The following is a 13,166-nucleotide window of genomic DNA, read 5'->3' on the forward strand; positions in this document are numbered from 1 at the left end:
GGCTAGTGGGCGGAGCAGAAGGCGGCTTGGCTCTCGCCCATTGGCTGCCCTCGCCCCAGAGAGCTTCTCCGCTCGAACAACGACTCGAATTACGAAGCAGCGGCCACGCCCCCTCCCACCCACGCCGACGCTCTGCGCTTTTGGTCTTCCAAAATTTCATTGTGAGCGACTCAAGTGCACAAAAAGGTATCCCGCTCCACCGAGAAGGCGAAATTTACTCGTCTGCGTCGACCTACGCGCTAAAAATGGCGGAAAGCTGCCCCGTGGGGACGTTGACACTATTTGATTGAGTGATGTTCGTCTGGACCAATGAGACGACGACTTAGGGACCGAACGTCCCGCCCATTCAGACGGAGGGAAAATAATTTAGCGAGAACGACGCCAAAATGTTAAGTTGTCCGCCAATTTTAACGAGGGCTGAGGTTTTTGTACATTGCGCTGCGTTTTCGCGAACCGGCTGCAACTCGGTGGAGAAGCGCCGTTCGAGAGTCGCGAACCAAAGTAAGTGGAGCGCCACCGGCGCCGTTTGAGGTCTGCGCTCGCCCCTCCCCTGAGCGGCCGGCAGCCATCTTGAGGCTCCCTCTTCGCGGTCATCTCCGAATGGCGCACTTCTTCTTCGCCTTCCTTACCCCCTTTCGTCTTTATACACCCAGAAACGACGACGTTCGACGGTCCCAACGTCGCCGGTACGCCATTCGAGTAGTCCTAACGAAACAACAAGACCCGCTGAGAGTGAACGAGGCGAGTGAGCGCGTGGCCTAATTTCCTTCTTTTGTTGGATACTGAAGTGACGAAGTGCGACACAACACATGCAACTAGACAAGTGCCCCCCCCCCCCAAAAAAAAGCAACATCGTGTGCTCGTGAACATTATGAAACATACTACGGACTTCTCCTTACCGATTTTTGTACACATGGCTTTTACAAGCGGGACATGAGAAGGGGCAAAGGGACGGCCGCCATTAGATGCAGCAGTTTAGTGGTGGTAGTTGGAGGGGGCGGGGGTTCGCCTAACGAACGGCTCGCAATGACGGCCGGGTTGCTGACGCAAATAACGCTCATGCAACTCCCATTGGCCCGGTCGGTCAAGTGAGTTGACGCCCAGGCACCTTGGTCCTGCAACGAGCGGCGATTGGCTGTCGCCGCCGTCCATTATTTCAAACGTTTACGACATCGGTGCGACTTGACGCGCGGTTGGACGACTGCAACTGCGGTCGAGCGTCAAGTTTCACTGACGAGCGCTTCCCTTTCAAGCCACCCCCCCTCTTTCTGCTGCCACAAACAAACACACAAACGCACACATTACATTTCTCATTGCGATGAATTTAAATGCCATTAAATCATTCCATCCACGCAAACTATTTTTATGCATGTTTATAATTCAGGAGAATAGGACTGTATGGTACAGCAACACACTCATACAGAATATGAAGAAATGCGTTTTTTTTGTAATTTAATTATTGTACAATGGGACAAACTGAAAGTCACGAGTGCGTGTTCATGTGCCTGTGTGCGCGCGGGCGTTCTAGGCGGGCTGCCCCTAGTGGTCTGCAAAGGAATCACTCCATTAAATGTACAAGTAGCCTTTTTCTTCAAACACAGTGTTAAAAGTTGTGTAACCGGTGCCTAATGTTGCAGTGGCTTGGGAGAGTATTTTTGGGAAGTAGCAGCTGTACATCCACCTACTGGTGGTTACTGAAGCTGTCTTGTGGTACTTTTCAGCTATTTCACAGGTGCCGTTCCCCTGTCCAGGTGACTAAAGCGCACCCGACAAGATTGGCTGCAAGTCAAGACAAGACGGTGTGGCCGAGACATGGCCACCAACTTGTCATGACCCCCCCCCCCCGCAACGCAAGCGTTCCCACCACGGCCTTGCGAACCGAGCATGGGGCTCATTGCATTGCAACCGTTTGTTTTGCTTTGACAAGAGATAGGATTCTTTGTCATCTGTGAAGGACCTCTCTGACTGTTGAGGACTTGGCTGTCTGTGTGTATGGGCGTGTCTGTGTCGTGGTGCCACCTGGTGAAGGAGTTCCCAAATTAAAAGGTGCGACAAAAAAATTCTTCTTTTGAATGACATCATCATTAGCATGTGTTTTTGTAAAGCATACAGTTTGAGAACATTCAAATATAAAATTTCCAATGTTTCAAGCAAGCAAATCCAGAGCGGTTGATAAAATATGTCGCCGACCGACATCCCGACCGGCTGCCTTCATTGCCTTTATTCTAAGCTGACAAACGCTGACATCTTTGGTCTGGTCCCGCTTGTCCCAACATTCCCAGTTCTCTTTTGTTGTCTTTAACATCTTCTTTCCAATACCGTACCATACAGCTCCTCCTTTCTCCTTCAGTGCAACTTTTTTCCTTCAGAACAAATCACCTTGTTCTTGATATCTCCACTTTGTTATATCCCTTTCACCTCCCATGGACTTCTTCCATGTTTTTCCTTGTCCTGAACATAACCTCTTTCTTCCTTCAACACCTCCTTTTTCTTAATTGTTCCTTTCATCTCTTCCTTCCCATTCCAACACAGATTTCCCCTTGTTCCTCCAACTTTTGCTTGAAGACTTTTGTATGACTGGTTACTCCAGGAATCTGTGAGTTGTCCTTCATGACCACCTTGTTGGTCCCCGTTGACCCTAAAACGTCATCCTTGTTCCTCCTGCAGGGCTCCAGACACCAAACAAGTTTTTACTGGGACCGTTTGTGCAAACACTTCCTGTTACAAGTGAATCTCTCTCTCACACGCACGCATACACACACAAACGCGCGCACACACACACGCACACGCGGAACGTCGGTGTACGTGGTGCTTTGTTCGCATAAGAAGTGCACGCATGACAATGAGAGGAGTGTTTTCTTTTCAAGTCCTCGGGGGAGGGGGCGGCTCTGCAGGTGGGGGAGGTGCTCACTGCGCTCCCTCAGGTACTTTTGCCGCCTTCCAACACAATTTGAGCAGCTACTGTACTCACCAACGAATTAAAGATTAAAATCCTCGAATCTGTTCTGTCTTGTATGGAAATGTGAGAAATACCTCAGTGGAGTGCACTTCTATTTACTATTTCTTTTGCAGAAATGATGAGTGCTTCTACTGCTATAAACAAGGAATAATGTCACAACTGTTTATCCGTAACGTAATTCTTAGTTACTGTAAATCATGTAAACTTTTGAACTGCAAATCATGTAAACTTTTGAACTGCACTATATTTCTCAACTTTTCGACTACATTACATTTTTGTAGCAACAGATTGTGTGTATTTGGCCAACATTTGCATTTAAAAATAATGTTTTTTAAATTGTTTTGAACTACATTGTTTTTTTTATTTCACATGTATGTACAATACGTCTTTAATGGAATCATTGAAGTAGTTTATTTTTTTAAAGCGCAATGTTCACGTTCTGAACAATAGTGTCATGAATGTTTAGCCATAAAAACTCGGTCTTGTTTTTGATGGACACTTACGCCTGGTATGTTACAGAATTTTCCTGTTGGTCTTCAATCGTGCTACTTGCAGAGTCAAGTATTTTTCACGCGCAACTTGGTGGAGTGAAAAGTTGGAGAAACGTTGATGCTCAAGACTTTGTTTCCACCTCCCGGTGGCTTCTCGCAATTACATGTTAGTCGACCTCATTAGCATTGGGACCTGTTTCAGCACGTACACGGGGGCGGGTTTTGCTGCCAAGATCACCAGCGTCATTGAAGTGACTACCACAAATGAAATATTTGTCACTGTTTGATCCATAAACGAAAAAATGTATCCCTTCTCTTTTGTTGTGATACACTTACTGGTTTAGCGTCATTTTCAATGTTTAATACTAATATTGTATTTAACTACTGGTTTGGCAATATGTGAAATGAGCAGAAGGCATTTTAATACATGGGGTAATACAGCGTTCGGCCACTGGATGGTGACACGGACACGCATGTCTCTTCCCGGTCGATTGTTTGAAAACATGTTTTTAAATGTAAAATGTAACATTATTCATCAACGAAGACGAACATTTGTGTCGAGTCAATGACAATTTCATTTTGAAAATGTGTTTTTTTACCCCATAAAAACAACTCGTATAAGTCCTTCCAAAACACCCACACTTACACGAGCGCAATTACGCACGAATTTTCCACGTTGACTTACAGAAATCAAAGTCAATCAAAACGTTCACTTTGTTTGTGTCTCATGTCACACAAACACTGTATCTTTGTTCAAATCTCTCTGTCTCTCTCTCTCCCACACACACACACACACACACACACGCGTCGTGAAATGGCGGCTAAAGGCAAAATGGAAAATGGGGACTGGAGTCTGCAACGACTAGAATACAGTAGCTCCACAGTTTCCATTTTCTATTTTCCATTCAATACATATATTTTCAACGTGAATGCATAATAAAGTTATGTACACCAATGGCACAAAACAATCATGCACATTTAACACTGTACACATACACAAATAAAAGCCTCATGATTCGCGGAGCTTGTTATAGTCTGTTTTACACACACATGCTCGTCCAAAACAGACAATGCACAGAATCACATGGTTGGCATTTTCAACAACTTTAATTTGCATGTTCAACCTCATGCATACAACTTTGTTAGCATAGAAATTAGCATTGCTAATAAATCCTTATTAGCATTGTCACTGCTTGCTAGCATCTATGACCTTCTCATTAGCATTGCTAATAAGCTTGCCACCCATCCCCGTAAAATAAAGAATCGTCCTTTAATTGGGAATTAAACGTTGCGTCCCGTATTGAACCATTCCTAATTGTCCCATGCGTCTGTCACACACAAACGTGAACATTGAATTTGACAATATTGGACAAAATAAAAGACAGACATCTGAAAGATGGCAACCCTAATTGCTAACATGTGTTAGCATGCTTGTTAGCATTTTTACAATCTCTTCAGTTGGGGCATTCATGAGCATTGCTAACCTCTCTTAACATGTTCACTAGCATTTCAAAATTCTTTAAGCACATTTGATGGGAATTTGTAAGGCAAGAGTGTGTATCCGTTTGTGTATTTGTAGGCCCCCCTCACTTCCAATTCCTTGTAAGGTCGAAAAGGAAAATTCCGAGCAGGGAGGAACCCGGCCTACTTTGCCCAATTCTATTTTTAGAAACACACACGCACGCGCACACACACACACACGCACACACAGACAACTTTCAAGTACCACAGGCATGTGTGAATTTTGATGTGGGTTATGTTTATAATGTGCAAACCTTCCTTCTTTGTCTTTTTTTACACTGCGTTATTGTGTGAGTGTCAGAGAGAGAGAGAGAGAGAAAGAAAGAGAGATCTTGGAATTTCCCAACAACATAGATGTGATCTTTAATTCGCAAACTACACAAACACAGTGTTGAATGGAAGGTTTGACACTTCAAGAAAAGCTTTGTCCAGAGATGGCTTTCCTGATGAAAAGTTGATTTTTCTTCAGGACTTGTGAGTATGCATTCACAAGTCAAGTCAAAGCTAAAATAATCCATTTTGTACTTGGGTGGGAAAAGTGATGAATGAGGAAGTCCTGAGGAAAGGAGAATACCTGCACAACAGCAACCACGCACCATCATTGTCACTTCCTCTTCACGCAAAAACACATCAAAAGTGCGGGCACACACACACACACACAACAGGCACACAAAGGTTGTTCTGAGCTCTTTTGCATCCTTTGGTCCATGTTTACAGTATTTACACGCCATGTCATCAAACAGCCCCGTGGTTACTTTTCACACTTAAAAGAGATCTATTGACTGATTACAAGTGTCAAGACATTTGCAATGCTAATGAGAGAACACATCTTGGTTGAACATGACCCTATGGCCAAATTCTTTCCAATCTTTTTCAGGGCTACCTGTACTATTATTTTTGTCTTGACCTGTTTCATGAGATTGTTTTTCAAAATAATTCTATAGAGTCACAATTCAAAAGCAATGTCTGATTTTTATTGGTTAATTGAGTCCCGCAAGTGGCCCCTTTTCCAAATTATTTGCCTGTCTTGTCCCGCAGGCTTGATCCGATTGACTTCAACCTTGCTCTGAACCATTTCAAGACCTGCGACTTTAACAAGGATAAAAATATTGAGTTGTCCAACGTAACATATGACTAGGGAGGGGGCATCATATGTTGTATTTTATAATGTATAGCCATTTCATATACATACATGTAGTTTGCCAAAATGGCCACTAGATATCACCATTGCATCCGTTCACAAAGCTATTTCAGTCGGAAGGGATCCTTCAATCGCAGGTGTCCAAACAGACTGAAGGAACGAGACCGTCCTTGGACTGTGAGCTCTTCATGTTGCTTGTTTACTGATTCGAAAGGATCGAAAATATTTCTGGGCATTTGTACACTTGTCGTAACAGTAACGTATGTGAATAAAATACCTAAACGCAAAGGCGAAGAATTTATTTCACAAGCTCGTCAATACACTCGACCTTCAACTTCAGGCTCTAAATTGGATTTAGCCATGACACAGTATTCATTCGCCACAAAACAGGAAATGCTTTACGGGTCAACCTGTATGTGCTCCAAAACAATTACCAAACTTCACATGTATATTAATAATTACAAACTGAAGACATTTGTATTACGTGTTGTTATACATATGGCCACACTAATTATTGAAGTAGTTAATGGAAGATATAGTTAAAGAACACATCAGGTAAATAATTTGTGTAATTCTACAAAGTGAGTTTTTTATGGCCCTGTTACACCTAATCTAAATTGCAGTTCACATAAATTAATTTACTTTCATTCAATTTTACTTTATAACATTTAATATAATCTGATATCATTCGGTTCCTCCTGATTTCATCAACTTTAGATTGTACTGGTATCATTTCGTCGAATCTGTAAGCGCCTTTACGACGCGAACGTTTCGATGATGAACCATATTTTTTGCGAAAACTTCACCCCCATGCAGACTGTACTGTAATTCTTGTTTTCGTCCGGCAGGGAGAAGCAGAGTGGCGGAGACAAACTTAATTTCTGCAACAGTTTTGAAACCGTATTTGTTTTCACGAAACATTGTTGTGATGATGATGATGATGATGTGTTGTTTGAGCAAAGAAAAATATTTTTCTAAAATAAACCGAAGTAGTGTTATTGTTACTTGTGCTTGTTTTGGGGGTGACCGAGGCTACGTCGACTTTCCCGTCGCGTGGCGTTCAAGTTCCTTTCGTCGTGTTGCCTTCTGATGATCTTGATGAGGCGTTCACGTTCCGCTGACGTCGTGGCTCCCGCGCCTCCGCCGATTGGTCGCTCACTCAGGAAACGTTTCCTTTTATAGTGAGCGCAGCGCCGAGTCGCCCACTTCCGGGTTGTCGGCATGTAGGATCACCTGGACCCGCCAAAGCCAACCCGTCGAACCCGCACCGATCCCGCCTCGATCACGCGCCGATCGGCGAAGGTGAGCACCGCGGTGGGGATGGTGGTCGTGATTTAGGTCTCGGTCTGGGTCTCTGCGGCTTTGGGTCTGGGTGGGTCGCGCCGGTTGAGACTCGCCAGGTCCTGTTGAGACTCGACAACCAAGTTCCGAGCGGAGTCTTTGTGCTCCAAAAGTTGCGATTTGTTGATGGAGCAAAAAGTTTCGGCTGGCGGTCCCATCAGCAACATGAATGCAGACGCACACTTCCGGTTACAGACAGCATACCACTCGGCGTCCACTTCATTAGCGACACCATCTCCCCGCGTTCCTAATAATATGACGGCCAAATATTAGGAACTGCTTGTTGTAAAATTGCATCTTGTTCACATTTTGCATTTTTGTCACCTGTTTATCGTAATAATACATAAGTCACCAAAATGCACGTTGAAACACACGAGTGTCAGGAATTTGTGCCAAAATATTGCATTCCGTTTCGTAATAAAATGCATCATTAAAAAAAACACTTATTGTGGGACTGATAAAAGTTTAGGAATACAGTATAATGACGAATAACAATTACAGTTGAAATACATCACGATGACTTCAAGACTATTGTTGATGTTTTTGTTATCTGGTCACAACGTACGCGTGTGTGCGCGCAGCATGTTGGCGTCTCACGATGACAAAATGATTGTCATTTGATTTGTGAGTTTATGTAAGTTATCGTGCAGGCAAGGTTCTCATTTGCAATTTTGACCTTTCTGCAGAGTGCACAGAATACAAAAACAACAAATACAAATACAGGCACAACAAAACTGCGATGTGATATAGTTACACATTTACATAAAGTGCCTTGCGAACCGCCCCCCCCCCTTGAACATTTTGACCCCTTTGCCTCATTTCAGGCTTCAAACAAAAGCCCTAGAATTTGACTTTTTGTGACGAATCAACCTCCAAGTGGCAAGCATTTGTGAAGTGGAATTAAATTTGCATTATTGTAGGCTTTAAAAAAACAAACAAATAAAAAATGAAAAGTGGGGCGTGCATAATTATTCACCCCTCTTGATTTTGTGTATGGTTTTGGATGACCTCCGTCTCAGTTTTTTTTTTTAAATGTGTTTCAACTTTGTGCTGTTTCACAATTGTGTTCCACTTGGGAAAAGATGACAAGCTTCAATGAACCTGAGCACTAAAACGATAATGAAATTTATAACGGTGCCTTGTAAAAGTATTAGCCCCCCCTTGAAATGTTTTACCTTTTGCCACACTTCAGGTTTCAAACAAAGATACAAAATTAGATACATCTTTTTTTTTTATTATACAAATTTGAAGAGAACATGCTAGAATGCCGTAAAAACTATGCATAACATATGCGAGTACCGTATATGTGTAACACTGCAAAGATGTGACTCCTTGATGCAGACCAAACACCTGACTTAAAACTAGTCAGCTTCACTTCCTCTCATTCAAATTTAGCTCACACGTCATCACTTCCTCTTTCACTCTTTGCACTCCTCTCACTTGAATGTATTCTCTCAGTCTGTCACATGCCCGTCATTCTGTGTTTCCAACACTGTAATCGTGAATCACTTTGCTGGAAAGCACTTATTGAATCCAACAAATGATGTGCCGCTTCTTTTACTTTCAAGTCAACTTTTCGTTTTGTCCGTTTACCTGAAAAAGCCTTTTTGGCAAGCCAAACCCTGTCTTGAAACTCCAATCAGGACTCGCTTCTACAAAGTAACTGAACTTACAAGAGTTGATCTCGGAACCTTTCCGTGAAATTGATGCCGATGCAAATTAGTGTGTTGCGGTAAAGTTTTGAGAGGTGTTGCCAAGCGTGTAGAAATTTTGCACATTTTTTGGAGAAGTGAAAATTATTCATGAGTGTCATGTAATAATGTAGAAATGGTCAAAAGGTCAATACCGCATGGACTTTGTCTAATCATTTTGTTGAACGCTTTGCAAGGTTTTGTATGTGCGAGAATGGGGAACTTGATCAAAGTGCTGAGCAGAGACATCGACAACAACGCCGGAAACTTCTTCTTGGACTTTGAGAGTAAGATACACGCATGCACATGCACAATCATGTCAATACACACACACACACATACACACACACACACACACACATGTGCACGTACACACACATGTATAGTGTGAGTTATATGGTGTGTGTGTGTGTGCAGATGCGGAGGCATCGTTGTCAGAGAAGGAGGCTTGGGAGAAGGTGGACAAGGTGCTGACGGAGGCTCAGGTCATCCTGGACGAGCTGCAGGCCTACACGGGAGCTGGCGAGGAAATCCGTCTGGTAATGCGCACCCCGCTAATGGATGCACAGAGTGCGCGTGTCAATTGTGCACATGTGCATGCGCAGGCCATCCAGAGTCCCAGCGAGGAGGGCGTTCAGGAGAAGGCCTGGTCTGCCGTTCTCCCCCTCGTTGCTAAACTCAAACGCTTCTATGAGTTCTCCCACAAGCTCGGTAATGCTTTCACTCGCTTGCTCACTCAAAAATTCAATTCATTCATTCAATCACCTATTCAGTCCCTCGTCCATTCATTTGCTGATTGGTCGCAATTCTGTCGTTTACTCGGTAATTCATGCATGAATTCTCTCACTGACTCACTCACTCGTTCATTCATTTGCTAATCCATTCATCCATTTATTTGTTCACTCGCTTGCTGACTCATTGCTTCACTCCCGAATGTTTTTTAAGCACGTCTCCTTCTGCGTGTTGTCCAATCAGAGCAGAGTCTGCGTTGCCTGCTGGACATCCTGACCGGTCCCGAAGCCCCGCCCACCCAGCAGCTGGAGAACAAACAGGCGCTGGCCAGGCAGTTTGCGCTCATCCTGCACTTCACGCTAAGATTCGACGAGCTCAAGGTCTCGGCGCCTTCGCCTTTCTCCCTCCGTCATCCTCTTCCTCATCATGCTTTCCTTCTTCATATTCACCCTCACCTTCCCGACGTGTCGTTTTTCTTCGTCTTCCTCATCACGTTGCCGCCGCATGTTGCAGATGACCATCCCGGCCATCCAGAATGACTTCAGTTACTACAGACGAACAATCAGCCGCATGCGCATCAACAACTTATCTGTAAGAAGCACATGCGCACGCACGCACGCGCGCGCGCGCGCACTCAGGCAGGCAAGCACGCTGTGCCTCCTCGCCGTCGTCTGCGTAACATTCACGTGCCTCCTCGTCCTTCAGGGCGATGCGGACGCGGAAGTCAACAACGAGCTGGCCAATCGCATGTCTCTGTTCTACGCCAGCGCCACGCCAATGTTGAAGACGCTCAGCGACGCCACCATTAAGTTTGTCTCCGATGTTAGTACTGCGTCGGGTATTTCTGCAAATAAAACTCGACGTGCACGTGACGCGAGCGTATCGTGCATCAACAGAATCCCAAGGTTCCCGTTGACAACACCACCGACTGTCTGAGCACCATGGCCAGCGTGTGCAAAGTCATGCTGGAAACACCGTGAGGCCCTCAACGCATCGCCGCCGGCCGGCGGCCCCCGACCGCTTTTGAAAATTGATATACTTTGTGTCCGCGCGCAGAGAGTACAGAAGTCGTTTCACCAGTGAGGAGACGTTGCTGTTTTGCTTGCGGGTGATGGTGGGCGTCATCATCCTCTACGACCACGTGCACCCGGCCGGAGCTTTCGTCAAGACCTCCAACATTGACGTAAGACCCTATGCGCACATGCGCACACAGGATGAAGATGAACCCCACACAGGAAGAAGATGAAGCCAATGATTGCATTTGCGATTGCGTGCAGATGAAAGGCTGCATCCGGGTGCTTCGGGAGCAGCCTCCAGGCAGCGTGGAAGGTCTACTGGACGCGCTCAGGTCACACTTTGCACTTCCCAACTTGCTGCTCGATCGGCATTGGCCAACATGTTGAACTCTGACCCCTACAGGTACACCACCAAGCACCTGAACGACGAGGCCACACCCAAACACATCAGGAACATGCTGAGCATCAACTGAACAACAGCGCCTCCCTCAGTTCGTCCTCCACATTTCACGACAGCTCCTGAGCATTCCATGGTTATTTGGATTTCTTCTTCTTTGGTCTAAATTGTTCCTACCTCTCCTGCTGCCATCTTTACCCACAAGTCAGTGTGACTCGTGCGGTTGGCCTGCAACTGGAAGCTAATGTTAGCCGAGGCTAGAACCAAAGACGCAAGCCGACGTCAACAAGTTTGGAGCGATCGTTTCAGACACGAGGACCACATCAACCTGCAGCTCATGCTCGTTAGGCACATAAGTATTCAATATTTTTATGTTATGTTGTGCTTAGGTTTTGGCTGAATAAAGTTTTTATATCGTTTTGTTTACATAAATTGTGCTTTTGTCTGACTTGAGTTGCAACGCACTGGTCGTCACTGTCATGGCACATATGGACAATTCGTAGATTGGTCATCAGACAACATCAGGGAGGCAAACAAGTACTTCATTGAATATTTTAAAAAATCTATTTTTTTCAAAATTTATTTTTGTGATATAATATAATGTGAAATAATTTCGTTAACGACCCCTTTTTTCATGACGATAACAAAATATAGCACAGACCAGCATGGTTTTGGAGTTCAAAGAAAAGCAGGGCAGCAACGTGGCGCCCCCTTCAGGAAAAACATCCACGCACAGTAGTTGGGACTGGATTTGGATGTTTTAACTGTAGGGGGCGCCAAAGACTCCCCGCCACCCCAACCCACTAAATACACGATTTGTGTGTGTATGTGTGAGTGCTCAGGGTGTGGCGTTGCTACGATAACCAGGTTGGGCGTGAGCGTGTTGTTCAGACTTGTGGGGAGTGTGTGTGTGTGTGTATATATGTGTGTGTGTGTGTGTATAAGCATGAGTAAATCTTGAGTAAATGCATGTGTGTATCAGTGCGTGAGTAACGTGTGTGTGTGTGTGCGTGTGTGTGTGTGCGTGTGTGTGTGCTGGCACTAGTGGGCTCCCTCATGTCCACACAAACATAACGGAATGTGTTTTGCTGGGCTTGTCTAACTTGACTTGAAACATTGTTCACTTTGATGAGCTGTCCTTGTGCATGTGTGTGTCACTTCCTGTCCGCTTGTCAGACGAAACGTTTCGTGTTTGTCACATTTGTCCCGTTCTTCACATTTATCATGTTTGTCTTGGTTGTCCTGCTCATCACGTTTATCCCGTTTGTTGTTAATCGACTAAATCACATTTGTCGTTTCTGTCACGTTTGCAGTCCTTTTCGTGTTGTTCATCAACCTTATTTTCAAGTATCAAGTACAACTTTATTGTCAAATGTGCTGTCTTTACATACAGCACAGATGAAATTTCCTCCCTCTTAAACAGACAACAGACATCAAGAGGAGCCGCTGCGGGTGCCATGCCAATCATGTTAGAATGCTTTGAAAGTTGTCGTCATGTTGGCCATGTTTTTTCTTTTCATCAAGTTAAGGCCACACTTGCCTCTGTCCAGTGCCGTCATTCAGCTCTTCATGGGCCATGAGACACAGTCCCCGTAGCCTGTCTTGGGTAGTCCTGATGCCCGAGCCACCTCATTTATCTCTGCTCCACGTGGAGAAACAGTGGCGCAACTGGACTCTGAGCCCCTCCCGGATGAGCAAGCTTCTCACCCTATCTCTTACGGAGAGTCTGGTCACCCTGTGGAAGAAACTTATTTTGGCCACTCGCATCCACGATCTTGTTGTTTGGGTCATGATCGGTGAGGCTCAGAACATAGACCAGATGGTAGATCGAGAGGCTCGCTTTTCGGCTGAGCTCCTTCTTTTCCATGACGAACCCA

At 44.9% G+C, this 13,166-nt stretch overlaps 1 protein-coding gene and 1 long non-coding RNA gene across 4 annotated transcripts; both read left to right on the top strand.

The window, feature by feature from the left end:
* Positions 1–112: 112 nt before the first annotated feature.
* LOC147194675 (uncharacterized) lies at positions 113–3,118 on the top strand. 3 transcript variants are annotated; one of them, XR_015102866.1, is made up of 3 exons: positions 114–501; positions 654–745; positions 1,722–3,118. It is a non-coding gene; the product is annotated as an uncharacterized LOC147194675 (long non-coding RNA). The 3 variants fall into 3 exon arrangements; XR_015102865.1 differs by having other exon boundaries at positions 654–741; XR_015102864.1 differs by having other exon boundaries at positions 113–501; positions 654–3,118.
* A 4,130-nt stretch (positions 3,119–7,248) lies between these two features.
* LOC147194676 (CYFIP-related Rac1 interactor B-like) lies at positions 7,249–11,721 on the top strand. The gene is made up of 11 exons (XM_086130002.1): positions 7,249–7,414; positions 9,342–9,431; positions 9,562–9,683; positions 9,750–9,855; positions 10,120–10,256; positions 10,390–10,467; positions 10,582–10,698; positions 10,773–10,852; positions 10,933–11,059; positions 11,154–11,224; positions 11,296–11,721. Exons 2-11 carry the CDS (start codon positions 9,359–9,361, stop codon positions 11,363–11,365), a joined length of 981 nt encoding a protein of 326 aa, XP_085986128.1. The 5' UTR covers positions 7,249–7,414; positions 9,342–9,358; the 3' UTR covers positions 11,366–11,721.
* The last annotated feature ends 1,445 nt before the right edge of the window (positions 11,722–13,166 follow it).

This window comes from Hippocampus guttulatus, chromosome 14, assembly GCF_054856545.1.
Source record: "Hippocampus guttulatus isolate MCC_2025c chromosome 14, RoL_Hgut_1.0, whole genome shotgun sequence".
Classification (NCBI taxonomy): Eukaryota; Metazoa; Chordata; class Actinopteri; order Syngnathiformes; family Syngnathidae; genus Hippocampus; species Hippocampus guttulatus.

Excerpts from the sequence above, each read along its gene's own strand:
- LOC147194676 (XM_086130002.1), top strand. The coding sequence starts at position 9,359 with ATGGGGAACTTGATCAAAGTGCTGAGCAGAGACATCGACAACAACGCC. Across the intron at positions 9,432-9,561 it reads CTTCTTCTTGGACTTTGAGA|ATGCGGAGGCATCGTTGTCA; the intron begins GTAAGATACACG and ends GTGTGTGTGCAG. Across the intron at positions 11,060-11,153 it reads TCAAGACCTCCAACATTGAC|ATGAAAGGCTGCATCCGGGT; the intron begins GTAAGACCCTAT and ends GATTGCGTGCAG.